Raw genomic sequence first — 17,106 nt, forward strand, 5'->3', positions numbered from 1 at the left:
AATGCCAACTTTGATTTCTAATGTCTTCTAGAAAAGGTCTGACTGCATGTGTGCCATTGCAGCGATCAAGTGGGGTGATTCACAAGAGTTTTCTGATAGTATAAGCAAGTGACATGTTGCGCTTTAGAGTCTGCTGCAAGATCAGGCTCTCTCCAACAAGGTTTTCTATTCATCAGAACTGATCAACGTGTAAGTATGATGCATTGCGGTAGTCAGCATTCAGATCAGAATGGGGCAGTCTATCTGGACTGTTACTGCATTAGAATTTGGCACCTTGTTACTCCCATTATCAAGTAATATCATGTACGTACAATTAACTCTGGTATATTTTGAGGTGCGTTAGCGAAGCAAATTTCACTCACATATGTTCTTTTAAGGTTGGTCGAAGCAACAATTTGAAACGATGCTGCTGTTTTATCTTCAAGTTTCAAAGTGAAAGATCAAGATTTTCATGAGTCTTCCTTGAGTTTCTTCCTTCAAGAATTTCCAACTTAGGGTTTTCTCTTTGTTCTAAAAACTGAAGATATTTTTCTTACTAGGAGAATACGTACTGGTAAGTAATCAGCTAGCTAGGACATGCAAAATAAGGTAGTTCATACAACATGGTTGATATGATCCATTATTATCATTTGTTTCTGGTTTATTTTCTTTGCTTTCATTTTGTTAATGTGTTGCTATATGATTGATATCATGCAATTTGTTTGTTTTTTCCATCTGCAGTGGGGACTTTAGATTTTCCACTCAGAAAGGTTTTAGACTCTAGCCAAGTTGGCTACATGCTGATTGCACACCCAACGGAATATAAGACGACCTCAAACAAGCTAGAAGAAAAGGTAAATGCCATCTCCTCTAGCTGTACTCTTGCCTAATGCTCTTTTCCTAGTAATTCTAGGCTCAAGTGCCCATATGTTATTGTTTACAATTTTATTGAACCATATCATGTTAAAGAGGCATGATTTTGCATTGTCCACAGGGTCCATGGATTTAAGCACATGGAATATGAAATGTATCACTTTAAGAAAAATCTTAGTATATTTTCATGCCATAAGCAGATTAAATTTTCCTCTACAGATTATTGCCAATAATTTGTCAAACTCATATACAACAATTTTTTGGTATCAGAAATTGTAGCCTGGCTTTGGCTAAGTATCTTGCTTCAAGGTGATTCCGCAGGTTTGTGCTGACCTTCTTGAGGAAGAAGGAATTGGTTTTCATTGTTTCTAAGGATGGAGTTGATATTGTGAGTAGTTACTCCTTCTAGTAGTTTTCCTCTGTTGTAGATTCATACAAGCAAGAATTAATTATTTAATTGCATCAATTCAACAGCACATATTCAGTAGCTAGCACCAATCTGGATTACCATTCACAAGGTCTAGTGGCACCGTAAGAAAGAGAAGCAATTACTTCTACTTAATACTTATATTATGAAAGAAATTGGATCTTAATATGCGGTTCCTTTAACTGATGGCAATTTTGATTTCTAAGGTGTTCTTGAAAAAGTCTGACTGCGTGTATTCCATTGCAGCGATCATATCTGGTGGTTAATGAGGGTTTTCACAGTCATAAGCAAGTGGCATGAGTCTCTTTAGAGGCTGCTGCAGGATCAGGCTCTCTCCAACAAGCATTTTTATTGATCAAAACTGATCAATAAGTGAGTGTATATGTGTAATCCTCTTAGAATAAGTACCTTTCCTTTTTCATCTTTCTGTAACTCAGAGGAAGTATTAAAACTATTAAGTTTCAGAATAATAGTGCATATGTATTAAGGTTTGTATTTAGGTTTTATTTGATAATAATTCTAAAATCAGAAACCAGTTTAATGAAATGAACAGAACACTGGATGAATAGCTCATTTTCTTAGGTTCCTCTGTAATTTTAGAAAACAGTTGGAAGTATTGGACTATACCTCAATTTAAAGACCTATACATTGAGGTCTCTAGTATCTCAACTTTCCATTATCTTCATTGTTGATTATCTTTTTTTTTTTTTTTTTGGGATAAGATCGTTGATTATCAGTTGATCCCACTATTGTAGGAGAATATTGGTGGCAGTCAGCTAGGCTCTGCAAATCAAGGTAGTCCATACAAATTGGTTGATATGATCCAGTATTAATATCTTGTTTCACTTTGTTATGTACATTTAGATTAATGTTATCTAGTAATAATGTTACTGGGTGATAAATGTTAATACATTTTGATTGTTACTTCTGTTTGCAGGGGGAACAATAAATTTTCACTTGGAATGGATGCAAATTCGGGCAAAATCGGGTACATGCTGATCTGTTAGAATTTGAGACGACTGCAAATAAACTAGAAGTAAAGGTATGTACTATTTCCCTTGCTTTCTTGTTGATGTAGTTTTCTTGTTCAAGGTCCAATAAAAGAGAAAATATCTCCTCCTACATATTTCAAAGATTCTCTTAGTTTTTCATGATTAATTCGGAAGGTACAATCTTTGGTTAATTGCAATAAATTAGCATACGTAACTTAGCCCCTTACTGCCTATCAAATTTGCAGGTAACAAGCAAACCAATAGTGATATACCCCAACAGTGGTGAGACCTATGATGGTCAGAGAAAGCAATGGGTGGTGAGTGTCCTTCTATATGAATGCACAGTGCTTGTTGCCCTACTCTTTCAGCTATAGCATCTGAATTTAGATCATTTGTTTCATGGTGTAATTCACAAAGTAATGTTCTTTTTGTCGGATATAATGTTATATTAGCAAATGGTGAATCTTGTACCATTTGTTTGTAAAAATATGAAACCGATCTTCCTTGAATTGTATATAATAAACTGTTCCATGGATGATGAAAATGTTGAATTAACATGTTTCTGAAAAAGTCTTGACTGCATATGCTTTCCGTTGCAGCCATCGAGTGCGCGGGTTGATGAAGAGTTTGCAGACATAGTCATAGAGAAGTGGCGTGAGGCTGGGGCTTCTCTGTGTGGAGGCTGTGCAGAACAACTCCAAATATCATCAGGGCAATATTTAAGGCTCTTTCTAACAAGTCTTCTGCAGTTGACGACACTTGATTTATTAAAATGAGATGTAAATACTTGTAATCTGATGCTAAGAATAAGGGCATGTGTCTTTTTCATTTCCTCGTTTTGTAACCCAAGAGGAAGTAGCAAACCTATCACCATTGTGCTTCTGCTGTATGGTGACTGCTAAGTTTGTTTCACATCTTATAACAGTGTTCGTTATCTCTCGAAGTAAAATTTCACTAGCAATCCGTAGTGTGTGCTAAACACGTTTCTAAAATTAGATCGGCATCCTACTATTCTTATCAACAGAAATTAATGAAAATTTAGCTCATTTAAACTGAATTCCAGAAATGATAATTTCTCTGCACATAAAACCTGGTCATCTTATGTGTTCATGTCATCTCTGTGGTATTTTTGTGCTTAATTTGCTAAAAAAATCTGGATATCATTGTTTCCTTGATTGGATAGCCTTAAAACAAAGCTGAACATGAACTGCTTCATTGTGAATCAAATTTATACAGCCGTCTCTTTTTGCTTCATATGTTCACAACGGCGTTCAAAGGCTAGAAATGTCATTTTGTGCTGGACCTGCACCTCAATTCTCTTCTCAGAAAACAGAGGCCTCATAGAGTGAGGAAAACCAAGTCCATAATTTCTAAAAACAGAAACAGAAGCATTGCAGTTAAGTTACTTGACAGTTAGATACAACCCCAAATTGGCCAACAGACCCATCAACCATGGCTGCAATGCTTCAGCTGAGTCCTCTGCTCTCAGCCACCCCAACTACCCGAAAAGCCTTCGACTTGTTTCTTGAGGAAGAAGAAAAAAGGGTGTATTGTTCATGTACAATTCTCTGATAAGGGGTTACTCTAGTGCTGGGCTTAGTGACGAGGCTATTGGGCTCTATATTCGGATGTTGCATTGAGCGCATGTTCGAAGATTGTGGCTTTCTGTGAAGGGGTTCAGCTCCATGGGTCTGCTTGTAAAGATGGGTTTGAAGAGAGATGTGTGTATTGGGAATTCTTTGATTCATTTCTATGTAGAATGTGGGGACTTGGATTATGCCTGGAAGGTGTTTGATGAAATGCTTGAGAGAAACACAGTGTCGTGGACTATTCAGAGAGGTATGAAGCTGAGACTTGAGAACAATCTTTACACTTCCAAGCTTCAAAGTGCAAGATCTGATAATAATTCCAAGATTTTTCAGGTTTGTTTTTCCTATTTTTTCTCAGATTCTGCAGTTATATTGTTTTTGTAAGGGTATGGTTGACATTTGTGGGGTGGTTGATGAGACTGATTGTCTGCACAGTCATAGGAAAGAGGCAGCTGCAGGAAGAGTACATATACACTCTCTATTCATCCACTAGTATTTGTATTCATGAACACTTTACAGTATGTAAGTATTTATATGTAATCATCTTCTAGTAAATACCTGAATCTTTTCCTTTTCCAAGTTATTAATTTTTTTATGTTTAATTTCTAACTTAGAGAATGTAGTAAAACTATCTCTATTGTGCTGGTTTTGTGTGATTATGTTGCAGAATAACAGTACGTATCAATGTATATTCATTCATAATTCTATATGTTACAGAACATAGAAAAATCCTTTCACAAAAAAAGAAAAAAAAAAAAAAAAGGCTCATTCTTTAGCGAACTGATTCTTCCTTTGTAAATTTAGAAAGTATTTTGAAGGATTGGAGTATCCTCAATTTAAAGACCTATAAATTGAGGTCTCAAGTATCTCAGCTCTAGCAACTACAGCGTCATCTTATTTATATTGAATATCCAAATTTGCATCCAATTCCCTCCCAGAACTCCCAACCTATGTCTGCTTCAATTGAATCCTGACTGTTATTTCACCCATGTCAGCATTCAGAGCAGAACAGGGCAAGATCTATCTTGATTTTTACTGCATTAGAAGTGCTACCTTGTTACTCCCATTACCATGTATATCATGTACAATTAACTCTGGAATATTTTGATGAGCATTGAATGAAGAAAAATTCGAACTTTAGCCTAGCAAGTTTAACTTCATAATTGAACATATGACTCGGTCTTTACACGATAAGAACTATATAAGTTAATTGAAATTGATATATACAGTGAATTGTCCCACCGTTTTCGGAGAAAATTGATGATCAGGTAAGGAAATGGTTTTCCACTCATCTTGTATGATGTTGTTATTGATCTTTTTTTTTTTTTTTTTTTTTAGCCTCTATTAGTTACCATGTTGCATTCTATCGAGATATAATTTCTGTTTGCAGGGAGGAACGAAGTATAGAAATATCAGAATAGGACCACTGGCCATGGGAAGGGGTGCAGATTCTTGCCAACTCCGAATAATAAGTTAGCTAGAAGCAAAAGTTTTTGCTGTTCCCCTTGGTTGCTCGCCTTGTGCCTTCCTAGGTACTTATGTGCCATCCATCGAAACATATCATATTTGCATCATGTTTCCTTGGATCAAGCAATCTTTTCTTAAGAACAGTTCCATAGATGACAGCAATTTTGATTTCTAAAGTGTTCTTCAAAAGGTCCAACTGCATTTCTTTTCGATTAAAGTGATCAACAGGGGTTGCTGAATAGTTTTCAGCTGCAGTGATCAAGTGGCATGATGCTGGAGCTTTCCTCTTAAGAGGCTGCTGCAGGATGGCTACATATACCATCAGGCTTAACCGAGTTCCAAAACTGATCGGTATGCAAGTATTTGTAATCATCTTAGGATAAACCAACTGTATTTTTTTCTGTTCTTTGTTTCTGTAACTTAAGGAAGCAGTGCTCCTTCCTTTATTCAATCCAAAACCCGTTTAGTGAAGAACAGAAAATGAAAAGAATAGCGGTGGTCATTTTATAGGGTCCTACCCACTCGAGCTGCCCTAGTTAAGAGGGTCCAGCTCTCAGACGTGAGATGTGTGTACTGTTCTAATGGTGTGGAAGATAGCTTACACTTGTTCAAAAGCTGTGTTGCTTTGCGAGCTTTCTGGATGCATAGTTCGCTGGAGTTACAACCCGATAAGCACCCCTCTACTGTTCTTGATATTTGGTTTTGGGATATGGTTGATGCACTTAATGGTGAGAAGCTGGAATATTTCTTGATGGCCCTTTGGGTGGTTTGGATGGAGCGGAATAATATGGTTTGGAAAGGGTCAGTTTACAACACCACTAACATGCATGCATGGGCTACGTCTTTTCTTGATGATTATAGGCAATTACATAAACGTCAAGGAGGCAAGGCCAAGAGACCACTCATCAAGTGGACTTGTCCACCAAGAGGAAGGTTGAAAATTAATATAGACGGAAGTTTTTGTGCTGAAACTGGTGGTGGAGGTGTGGGGGTTGTGGTCAAAAACTTTGAGGGAACGTGTGTGGCTAGTTTTGCACGACCTTGAAAGTCAGCCATTTATATGGAGGCTGAAGCTCTTAGGGCAGGGTTATTGATTGCAATTCAACAGGATTGGAAGGAAATTGAAGTTGAAAGTGACTGCATATGAATTTGGTGAGTGCATTACATGCAACTGATGATGATTTTTCGATCATTGGAAGGATCTTGGATCATGTTGATGCTTTTACTTTGTTTCATTTTCAACATATATGTCGCGAAGCAAATGGTGTGGCCAATAGATTAGCCCACCTTGCTAGATGTGGTAATTTAGATGAGTTTTCTTTACAGGAGACGCGTGTTATTATTCAGGACGTGCTCTATGAGGATCATTGTAATAATTCTTTTGTAGCTCGGGGTTCAGGTTAAATGCCCCCCCCCCCCCGATGCAAAATTTTAATTTAATAAATAGAACCGGGCGTGGGGCTGAGCCTCCTAGCTAGGCGAGGTTCCAAACCCTTTTCATAAAAAAAAAGAACTTATTCTTCCTCTGAAAATTTAAAATCAGCTGGAAGGATTGAATACCCTAAACTTAAATACCAATAAATTAATATCTAGTCTCAATTCTGCTTGTATAATTTAATTCCTGGTTCATGTCTGCTTCAATCAAATCCCGACCCTTTTTTTCACTGTAATGCTTGCCTGAGAATCTGAGATGTCTGCATAAGAATCTGATATGGATATTATATACAGTATGACTACTTGAAAAATTATAAAATCATCAAACAAGCAACTGATAGTCTGATACTTCATAATTATACATAACAAATGGCAATGGGAATGGGAAAGGGAATATACGACACAATTGAGGAACAGCGTTGTTGTATATGCTACTAGTAAGTTGGTAAAGTAACAATTCTTTGGTCAGTGGATTTGAAGAAAAATTGACCTTTTCTTTTTCTTTTCAGATTTCGTGTAATACAGAAAAGTTTAGTCCAAGTCTAAAAAGTAAAAAGAAAGAGGGAAAGAAGAAGCTTCTTGGCTAGTGCGGTTGCAGGAAAAGAGAAAATTGCAGAGAAAGCTGCTTGCCAAGTGCGCCTAATGTCATGGCCGACTACTTTATTAAATATGTTCAGGAAACTCGGTTTTTGACTCAAAATCGCAACCCCAGGCCTGAAGATTCCAATTCCAAGTCATCAGCTCTGATAAAAGAAAACGAAAATACGAGTCTTCCAAGTCCAAGTTAAAAAGAAAAAGTGAAAGCAGAAGCTGTTTTGCAAGTGCGCCACGTGAGTGCTAGGTACAATAAACGAGAAGCAGATGAGGCAAAGCAAAATCGAATCAAAATATTGCTTCTCTGACCAAGGAAGCAGCCAGTTCTTCATCTTCTTCTCTGAAGTCTGAAGATAAAAAAAGGAAAAACAGTCTTCCAAGTCAGAAAGAAAAAGTGAAAGCAGAAGATGCTTTGCAAGTGCGCCTCGTGAGTGCTAGGTAGAGAGAAGTTGCAAAGAAAGAAATATAATCCACACTAGGAAGGCAAAATTCAGAAAGATCGATCAAGCAAAATATGGCTTCTCTGACCACTAAAGCAGCAGCTAGTTCTTCATCTTCTTCTCTCCCACTTTCTTCTACTGATCACCAAAATCATTACACATACGAGGTCTTCCTGAGTTTTCGAGGCGAGGATACGCGTTCTAATTTTACAGATCATCTGCACAGCCTTTTGTGTGACAGGGGAATTGAGACCTTCATAGATGATGAGCTCAAAAGAGGAGAAGAAATATCATCGGCTCTTGTCAAAGCAATTGAGGAGTCAAGAGTTTCAATCATCGTCTTCTCTCAAAATTATGCTTCCTCAAGGTGGTGCTTAGATGAACTGGTCAAGATACTTGAATGCAGAAAATCCAAAGGACAGGAGGTAAGAGCGGTTTTCTACAAGGTGGATCCCTCAGACGTACGACACCAAAGAGGTGCTTTCGGTGACGCATTTGCTATGCTTGATCAATGCAAATACAAAGACAGCATGGACAAATGGAAGGCAGCTCTCAGGGAAGCAGCAGATTTGTCTGGATGGCCTTTCAAGGATGGCGAGTATGTCTCTAACCCCCAACTAGCCAGTTATTAGTTAGCCTATTTTTTATAATTTTTAAGACACCATTAATCTTCTACTTTATTTGATTTCGTATATATGCTTTTAAAATCATAGGTCCGAGGCTAAATTTATCAGGAAGATTATTGGTGAGTTGTCCGCCCGAGTAGTAAACCCTTCATGTGAGTTGCACGTTACAGAACATCCAATTGGATTAGAGTCTTGTAGACAAGATGTCAATAGTCTTTTACATGCCGAGGAAAATATTGTTCGCATGGTAGGCATATGGGGGCCTGGTGGAATAGGAAAGACCACAATTGCGAAAGATGTGTTTAATTCAATTCGCCATAAGTTTGCATGTAGTTGTTTCTTGGCAAATGTTAGATCAAATGCCCTAATCCAACTGCAAGAGAAACTTTTGTCTCATATTTTAAGGGACTCAACTTTGGAGGTGATCAGTAGCATTGATCAAGGAGTTAGTTTGATAAGGACAAGGATGCAAAATAAAAAAGTTCTTTTAATCCTTGATGACGTGAGTCATTCTAGCCAATTACAAAACTTAGTTCCATCCCCTGATTGTTTTGGGCCGGGCAGTAGAATTCTCATAACAACAAGAGATAAACGTTGGCTAATTGCTCATCAAGTTGATGAAGTATACGAGGTCAAGATGTTAAATGATCATCAAGCTTTGAACTTATTTAGTTTGAATGCATTCAAAAGAAATGGACCTCCAGGCAATTATCTGAAACTTGCACAACGTGCAGTACGCTATGCCCAAGGATTGCCATTAGCTTTGATAGTTTTAGGCTCTCATCTATTTCGTAGAAGCCGAGAGGAGTGGGAAGCTACATTAGATAGTTGTAGGGGAGAAGATCCCCACAGAGAGATAAGAGACGTGCTCAAAATAAGTTATGATGCTTTGGGAGTAGATTTAAAAGGATATTTTCTTGATATCGCTTGTTTCTTTAAGGGTAAGCATGTAGACGATGTGAAACCAATACTAGAAGCTTGCTACGACCTCAAACCAGTGAATGGTATTGCACAACTCCAAGAAAAGGCCTTAATAAAAATTGATGGAGATAGGATTTGGATGCATGACTTGATAGAAGAAATGGGTAAAGACATAGTGTATCAAGAATCACCTGGCGAGGCCGGGAAACGCAGCAGAGTGTGGAGTGAAGAAGATATCATCCACGTTCTAACAAATAATACAGTAAGTATATTAATGATATTTGTGTTTTTCAATTTTAGAAATCATTTTGTATTGAAATAATTTATTACTAAAACCTTGAGGAAAAGTCCATTAAAACAGTCCTGTGCTTCCAATAGAAATTGTTTTTTTTTTTTCCCTTCGGTCTGAATAGAAATTGCAACCATAAATGTTGCTAGGTTAATATGCTTGCTTTCTTTTACCGCAGGGAACAAATAAAGTTATAGGCATTCAGAACTCGTGGTGGTTCTCTACGATATCTTTGAATGCTAAAAGCTTCTCAAAGATGAAGAATCTTAGATATATTTCTATGGGCGAGAACCTGAAATATAAATCATTTTCTGGAGACATTGATTATCTCTCAAACCAGTTGAGGTGGCTCGATTGGCCTAATAATCCGTTGCAGTCTTTTCCATCCGATTTTCATGCAAACAAACTTGTAAAGCTCAATATTCCTCACAGCTGCGGAATCACACAACTATGGGAGGAACGTAAGGTACTTTAATCTAATAGTCTATTTTTATTTCATGGAAGTTGTTCCTTTACTTTATATATATATATATAATAATGTTGTGCTTCAGGTTGGTTGATCATTTTTGTTTTTTTTCCTTACTGCACAGAATTTTCCAATTTTAACATCTATGGATTTAAGAGGCTGTAAATCCCTGAAAGACCTCCCACACTTCACCGGAATACCCAACTTAATAGAGCTGAAGTTAGATGGTTGTGAAAGTTTAGTTAAGGTTCATCATTCTGTTGGATTCCTAGATAAGCTTGTGACCTTGAGTCTTGAAGGCTGCTCTAACCTTGTTAAGTTACCAACCGAAATTAACTTCAAATCTCTCCATGATTTGTATCTGAGAGGTTGCAGTAGGCTAGAGGAATTTCCTAAAATTATTGGAAAGATGGATTCGTTAAAAGAGTTGAACCTATCATGCACTGGTGTCAAAGAATTGCATCTGTCAATAGGAAATCTCATTGGACTTAATGAGTTGGATCTAGCAGATTGTAAAAATCTTACAACAATACCATGCAGCATATATGAGTTACAAAATCTAGAGATCCTAAATGTGAGTAGATGCTCAAATCTTGTTGTATTTCCAACAAAAGCAAGTATTTCACATGGTCATGACAGTAGCTCACTAGCGCTTCCCAAGCTCCGTGTATTCAGAATCAACAGATGTAATTTATCAGCTGTAGATTTCATTGAGAGTCTTGATTGCTTGGAAACATTGACCGAACTTGATCTCTCAAGTAACAATTTTGTTACTGTTCCTGCACTTAGCAAATTTGTCAAATTGCCAGTGATTGACTTGTATTGTTGCAAGAGACTTCGAGAGATTCCAGATCTTCCACCAAATATACTCGAGGTAAATGCGAAGGATTGCGAATCACTGGAGAGATTTTTGATATTGCCCAAGTCTTTGAATATGATAGAGATGAACTTGTGGAATTGCCATAAATTTAGTCACAGCCTGGGCGATGACATGATGGAAAATATTTTGCTGAATAATCAGGTCTGTTTACTCTCTCTCTCTCTCTCTCTCCCCCCCTCTCTCCCTCCCTCCCCCCTTCATGTAATTTCAGTATTTCATGATGCATACACCTTATTAATATGGGGTGAGACCCGCCAACACATAAGGGGTCTCTCACCTGAATTGCTATTGCTGAAAGAATACGTATGTGCGGTATTGACATAGTTGACATTTTTATTGCAGAAGTCCCGGTTTAGGCTTTTATTACCGGATAGTGAGGTTCCGAAGTGGTTCCATTGTTCGAAGGAGGTTGCTGCTAATGAAAAAGGCCAGTACAGGACATGTGCAATTTCTTTTGAAATCCCAAGCAAATTGAATTGGGAGAACATAGGACTGGCTCTTTGTTCTGTTCTGGAAAGACGTAGTTTTATGACTCGCGATGGAGCTGATATTTCCATCAATGGGGTATTCATACATCGGGGTTCCAAGTTGCCCAGTTGGCTCCGTTCCAGTTGGCTCTATCCAACGGCAGACCATATGTGGCTAACTTATATTCCATTATCTGATGAAATAAAGGGAAAGGTGGATCAAGAGGGTTGGTCGCGTTATCACTGTCGAGTTCAATTTTACTCCTCGTCTGCCGTTCCAATGAAAAGCTGTGGGGTTCACCTCGTATGCCAACCACCGAAGGAACCTGCCGATGAGAGTGGTATGCTCGACTGCCTTTCGTGGCTTTCATCAATTGAAGATGATTGTGAATCACTGGACACAGACGTTGGCCTAGTCATAAGAGGTTGTGAATCACTAGACACAGAGGGGACGTCGTCGTCAAGTGTACATTATTATCAATCACCGGACATAGAGGGTGCGTCGCCGGCAATTGAAGATGATGATGAAGAAGAGCCAACTCCGTCTTCACGGCTGTCTCTGTCTTCCGAACCTCCAAAACGACACCGCACAACCTCCGAAGATGATGATGAAGAATCATCAACAGTGAATCCTCCAAAAAGACAACGCGCTGCCGGGCAACCATCAATGGTCCATTTTGCTCATGATCCCTGACCTGCATTGCTTCAACACCAAGAGGAACCAACTGAGTTGTTAAGGCTCTCTGTCTTCAGAGCCAACAAAACCTCGTGGCTCAGTTGAAGGTGATCAAGACCACTTGGTTGATATGATCCATTATTATCATTTTTTCTGGTTCATTTTTTTTGCTTTCATTTTGTTACTGTGTTGCTATATGATTGATATCATATAATTTCTTTTTTCATCTGCAGTGGGGACTATAGATTTTCCACTCAGAAAGGTTACAGACTCTGGCCAATTTAGCTACATGCTGAGTGCTGATCCAACTCAATTTGAGACGACCGCAAATAAGCTAGAAGCAAAGGTAAATGCTATCTCCTCTAGCTGTACTCTTCCCGATTCTCTTTTCCTTGTAATTCTAGGCTCAAGTGGCCATATGTTGTTGCTTACATGCCACAAGCATATTAAATTTTCTTCTACAGGTTACAATTCGGAATTTCATAAATGTGGCCAATAATTAATCAAACTCATATACAATAAGTTTTTGGTTTCAGAAGTTCTAGCCTAGCTTTGGCCAAGTATCTTGCTTCAAGGTGATGCTGCTGGCGGATGCTGACCTTCTTGAGGAAGAAGGATTTGGTTTTCATTGTTTTTAAGGATGGAATTAATATTGTGAGTAGTTACGCCTCTGTTGTAGACTCATGCAAGCAAGCATTAATTATTTGCATCAATTCAGCAGCACATATTCAGTAGCTACCACCAATCTGGATTACCATTCACAAGGTCTAGTAGCACCGTAAGAAAGATATTAAACTACTTCTACTCAATACTCATATTAACTGAGGCAATTTTGATTTCTAATCTGTTCTTGAAATAGTCTGACTGCATGTATTCCATTGCAGCGATCATATGTGGCGGTTGATGAGGGTTTTCAATCATAAGCAAGTGGCATGAGTCTCTTTAGAGACTGCTGCAGGATCAGGCTCTCTCCAACAAGTATTTCTTTTCATCAAAACTGATCAGTGAATAAGTGTATATGTGTAATCCACTTAGAATAAATACCTTTCCTTTTTTCATTTTTTTTTGCGGTAATTTAGAGGAAGTATTAAAAACTATACAGTTTCAAATAATAGTGCATACGTATTAAGGTTTGTACTTGATTGTAATTCTACAATCAGAAACCGGTTTAATCATTAACAGAACACTGGACGAATAGTTCATTGTCTAGGTTCCTCTGTAATTTTAGAAAACAGTTGGAAGTATTGGACTATCCTCACTCTAAAGACCTCATATATTGAGGTCTCAAGAATCTCAACTTTTCCATTATCTTCATTGTTGATGATCATTTTTTTAATTTTTTTTTTTGATAAGATTGTTGATTATCAGTTGATCCCACTGTTGGAGGGGAGCAATGGTGGCAGTCAGCTAGGCTCTGCAAATCAAGGTAGTCCATACAAATTGGTTGATATGATCCAGTACTAACATTTGAACATTTTGATTAATGTTATCTAGTAATAACGTTCCTGGGTGATTAATGTTATACACTTTGATTGGTGCTTTTGTTTGCAGTGGGAACTATAAACTTCCACTTGGAATGGTTGCAGATTTGGGCAAAATTGGGTACATGCTGATCTGTCTGAATTTGGGACGAGGGGAAAAAAAAACTAGAAGTAAACGTATGTGCTATTTTCCATGCTCATCATCCGTTTCTCTTCCCAGCTGATGTAGTTTTCTTGTACAATGTTCAATAAGGGGGAAAATATGTCCTCCTACATATTTCAGAGATTCTCTTCTTAGTTTTTCTTGCTTAATTCGGAAGGTATGATCTTTGGTTAATTGATGTAAATTAGCATACGTAACTTAGCCCCTTGACATTTTCATATAATTAATGTTTATTTGCTCATCAAATTTGCAGGTAACAAGCAAACCTTGATAGCTCCCATCAGCCAACTACTCCACAGCTTCAACACCATGCAAAAGCAACTGAGTCCTCTGTCTTCAGAACCAACAAAACTTCGTGGCGCAGTTGAAGGTGATCAAGACCCGTAGCTGCCTTTGTCTCTGCAACCAACACTATCATCCACTTCAGGTGATCAATCTGCAAGTTCAAATGCATGTCATCTTCTTAGTATCACTTTCTTTTCCAAGTTTCCTAACTTCTGAAGCAGTAAAACTATCTCCATGGTGCTGCTGTTGTACTATATGCAAGGTTGTTTCAGAATAACCGTGTGTCTTAAGGTTTATTCCAACTTAATCCTACATGTTTAAGAATGCCGTAGTAAAATCAATTCAACATTTTAAAATACCTCACTTTAATATCTCAACTCTGGCGATTTCATCATTGTCTTGATCACATTTAATATCTCAATTCCATGAAGAAATTCTTATCCATGTCTGCGAACAATTGAATTGCGACAATTACTTTACCCTGTGTAATGCCTAATCTTCTTTTAGAGCAGATGGGCTGATTTATCTTGTTTGTTACTTTGTTACCGTGTACATCATGTACATTAATTCTGGCCTATGTTGAGGTGCTTTAAGGGCAAGTTTCACAATTTCAGCCTAGCAGCTGTTACTTCAGAATTGACCAAATGGCCCTGTCACTTTACACTATAAGCAACATCTTGTATCCAACTCAAGCCTTTGCCCTTTTCCTTTATGCTCTAATAGTTGTCAACATGTTGTATATTTTTTCTCATATTCTTGAATTATCTTGTGGCAATCTTCGAGTCACTTTTCAAGATTGGATGATTTAGTAGTCAGACTCATAACCCACAGCAATGGACAGGCATTGATATTGATTTTAATGCTCTGAAACTGTGATTATAAGAAAAGAGAGGACAATGACATTCATCTTTAATCTATGCGATTAAATCGATCAGTAGGGAACAAAATGGCTCTCTGTACTCTCTCTTTTTTCTTTCTTTCTAGATATGCTCCAAACCCTCTGTATAAAGTTCTCTCTGTATCACGCTTTGATTATGTGATTAAACTTACCCGTCTCCTAGCTAGAACTCAGATGTTATAGAAACAATGAACAAATCTTTGTGATTCCTTAAGAATGCAGTGATACTAGCAAATGGTATTAGGAAATGCAGAAGCATATAATCATGAAGATTCTTTCAAGCTAACTAATGGCTGTTACTAACTAACATTACCTGTATACTGTCTACAAACTTCTCTGATGTAAACACTTCCATGATATAATAATTAGCAAAACCTAAAGGGCTTTTATGAGTTGCTTTGTATACTGCAAATGGTATTAGGAAATGCAGAAGCATATAATCATGAAGATTCTTTCAAGCTAACTAATGGCTGTTACTAACTAACATTACCTGTATACTGTCTACAAACTTCTCTGATGTAAACACTTCCATGATATAATAATTAGCAAAACCTAAAGGGCTTTTATGAGTTGCTTTGTATTTATTGTGGACAGATGGAATCAATGAGGGCATGGTGCTTTGGATCTGGTAGGTGCTTGAGATTGCCTACGTGATGATGGGGAATAAGGGTATCAAAACTGTTTGTAGTTGTCCTCATTGTTGATCCTCAATTGATTCCATTGTTGTAGGAGAACATTGGTAGTATCAGCTAGCTAATAAATGCAAATTAAGGTAGTCCATGGTTCCACACAAATTGGTTGATAGGATCCATTATTAATATTTGGTTCATTTTCTTAGCTCTCACTGTGTTACTATGTTGCTAGTTGATTGATATCATGCATTTTGGTTGCTTTTCTATTTCCAGTGAGGATTATAGACATTCCACTCTGAAAGGCTACATATTCTGGCCAAGTGGCCTGGGTACAGGCTGATCCAGCTAAATTTGAACCGACTGCAAATATGCTTGAAGCAAAGGTATATGCTACGTCCCCTTAGTTGTACTCTTGCCTATACTCTTTTCCTCATACTTTTATGCGCAATTGCCTTTATGTTATTGTCTACAATTTGATCAAAACATATCATGTTCAAAGAGCATGATGTTGCATTATCCACATGGTCCATGGATTGAGCACATGGAATATGAAACTTATCACTTTAAGTCTTCTTAGCACAGGCCACAAGCATATTCAATTTTATTCTACAGTTTTCAACTTGGAAATTCATAAATTAATAGGGCCAAATATTTGTCAAATTCATATACAGGATGAAATTTCGGAAGCTGAAATTTTGTCAGGCACCATTGTTTTATATGGATAGTACTGGAGATTTAGTGATTTACTAGTAGCACCTTTCTACACACAAAAGAAGTTCTCTTGATTTGCACCCGTGGCATGATTTTGAGTTCACTTCACGAAAAAAGAAGTATTTGGTGAAACCAAAGAGAGGAATGGAAAAAAATTGAGTGCGCGTATATGTGCAGAAGTAACAGTAGGATAACTGAAGTTAGAACACACACACAGGGAGGCATTCTTGTTGAAGTCTTTGTAAATAATAAATTGATCTAACTAAATGTCTTTATATGATATGTAACAGGTGTCAAAAGATCAAAGCCAAGTTTACTTCTGCATATAACTATCTTGAAGATGAACTTACCATATAGCAGATGCTGAGAGGATACTAATACACTGAATGGAGTACCAAAGGCATTCGATGTTCCTTGTTCTAATTTTCGCTGTGAAGAATGTTTGTCGAGGCTATTTTTACACCCTGACATTCTGAATTGTAATTCATGATAGAGAAACTATCTTTTATATCATGCTGTACTAAAAAGTAGTTTTGAGCCGAACCTATATTTTATATAATGCCATCTCTTACATTTATATCATGTTGTACTAAAACTATCTTTTAGAGCCGAACCTTGGAGCTGGTTTAACATGTGTTCATGTCTTCTCTTTGTGGTATGATCGTGCTTAATTTGCTAAGAAAATCTAGATATCATTGTTTTTTTTTTCCTAGTCATAGCCTAGATTGGATAGCCTTAAATCAAAACCAAGCATCTACTGCTACATTGTGATTCAGATATATACATCCATCTCTATTGAATGAAGCCAATTAGGGT

At 37.4% G+C, this 17,106-nt stretch overlaps 3 protein-coding genes across 3 annotated transcripts in view; all 3 read left to right on the top strand.

Annotated features, from left to right (window-relative positions):
* Positions 1 to 17,106, top strand: part of LOC133711925 (TMV resistance protein N-like) — a 29,879-nt gene that overhangs the window by 7,763 nt on the left and 5,010 nt on the right. The window contains exons 11-17 of the mRNA XM_062137996.1: positions 63 to 833; positions 1,123 to 1,240; positions 1,327 to 1,383; positions 1,526 to 1,651; positions 2,035 to 2,074; positions 2,217 to 2,321; positions 2,517 to 2,588. The gene's annotated coding sequence lies outside the window, so the exon portion shown is untranslated. The remainder of the gene's footprint in view (positions 1 to 62; positions 834 to 1,122; positions 1,241 to 1,326; positions 1,384 to 1,525; positions 1,652 to 2,034; positions 2,075 to 2,216; positions 2,322 to 2,516; positions 2,589 to 17,106) is intronic.
* LOC133711926 (disease resistance protein RUN1-like) lies at positions 7,671 to 10,462 on the top strand. The gene is made up of 5 exons (XM_062137997.1): positions 7,671 to 8,393; positions 8,509 to 9,604; positions 9,810 to 10,097; positions 10,222 to 10,344; positions 10,397 to 10,462. Exons 1-5 carry the CDS (start codon positions 7,870 to 7,872, stop codon positions 10,460 to 10,462), a joined length of 2,097 nt encoding a protein of 698 aa, XP_061993981.1. The 5' UTR covers positions 7,671 to 7,869.
* Positions 10,431 to 16,127, top strand: LOC133710633 (disease resistance protein TAO1-like). The gene is made up of 9 exons (XM_062136772.1): positions 10,431 to 11,118; positions 11,320 to 12,227; positions 12,354 to 12,466; positions 12,657 to 12,774; positions 13,005 to 13,098; positions 13,489 to 13,546; positions 13,672 to 14,191; positions 15,542 to 15,719; positions 15,853 to 16,127. Exons 1-2 carry the CDS (start codon positions 10,507 to 10,509, stop codon positions 12,136 to 12,138), a joined length of 1,431 nt encoding a protein of 476 aa, XP_061992756.1. The 5' UTR covers positions 10,431 to 10,506; the 3' UTR covers positions 12,139 to 12,227; positions 12,354 to 12,466; positions 12,657 to 12,774; positions 13,005 to 13,098; positions 13,489 to 13,546; positions 13,672 to 14,191; positions 15,542 to 15,719; positions 15,853 to 16,127.

Source organism: Rosa rugosa, chromosome 5 (assembly GCF_958449725.1).
Source record: "Rosa rugosa chromosome 5, drRosRugo1.1, whole genome shotgun sequence".
Lineage (NCBI taxonomy): Eukaryota > Viridiplantae > Streptophyta > Magnoliopsida > Rosales > Rosaceae > Rosa > Rosa rugosa.

Excerpts from the sequence above, each read along its gene's own strand:
- LOC133711926 (XM_062137997.1), top strand. The coding sequence starts at position 7,870 with ATGGCTTCTCTGACCACTAAAGCAGCAGCTAGTTCTTCATCTTCTTCT. Across the intron at positions 8,394-8,508 it reads TGGCCTTTCAAGGATGGCGA|GTCCGAGGCTAAATTTATCA; the intron begins GTATGTCTCTAA and ends TTAAAATCATAG. Across the intron at positions 10,345-10,396 it reads GTTGTGAAAGTTTAGTTAAG|GCTGCTCTAACCTTGTTAAG; the intron begins GTTCATCATTCT and ends TGAGTCTTGAAG.
- LOC133710633 (XM_062136772.1), top strand. The coding sequence starts at position 10,507 with ATGGATTCGTTAAAAGAGTTGAACCTATCATGCACTGGTGTCAAAGAA. Across the intron at positions 11,119-11,319 it reads ATATTTTGCTGAATAATCAG|AAGTCCCGGTTTAGGCTTTT; the intron begins GTCTGTTTACTC and ends TTTTTATTGCAG.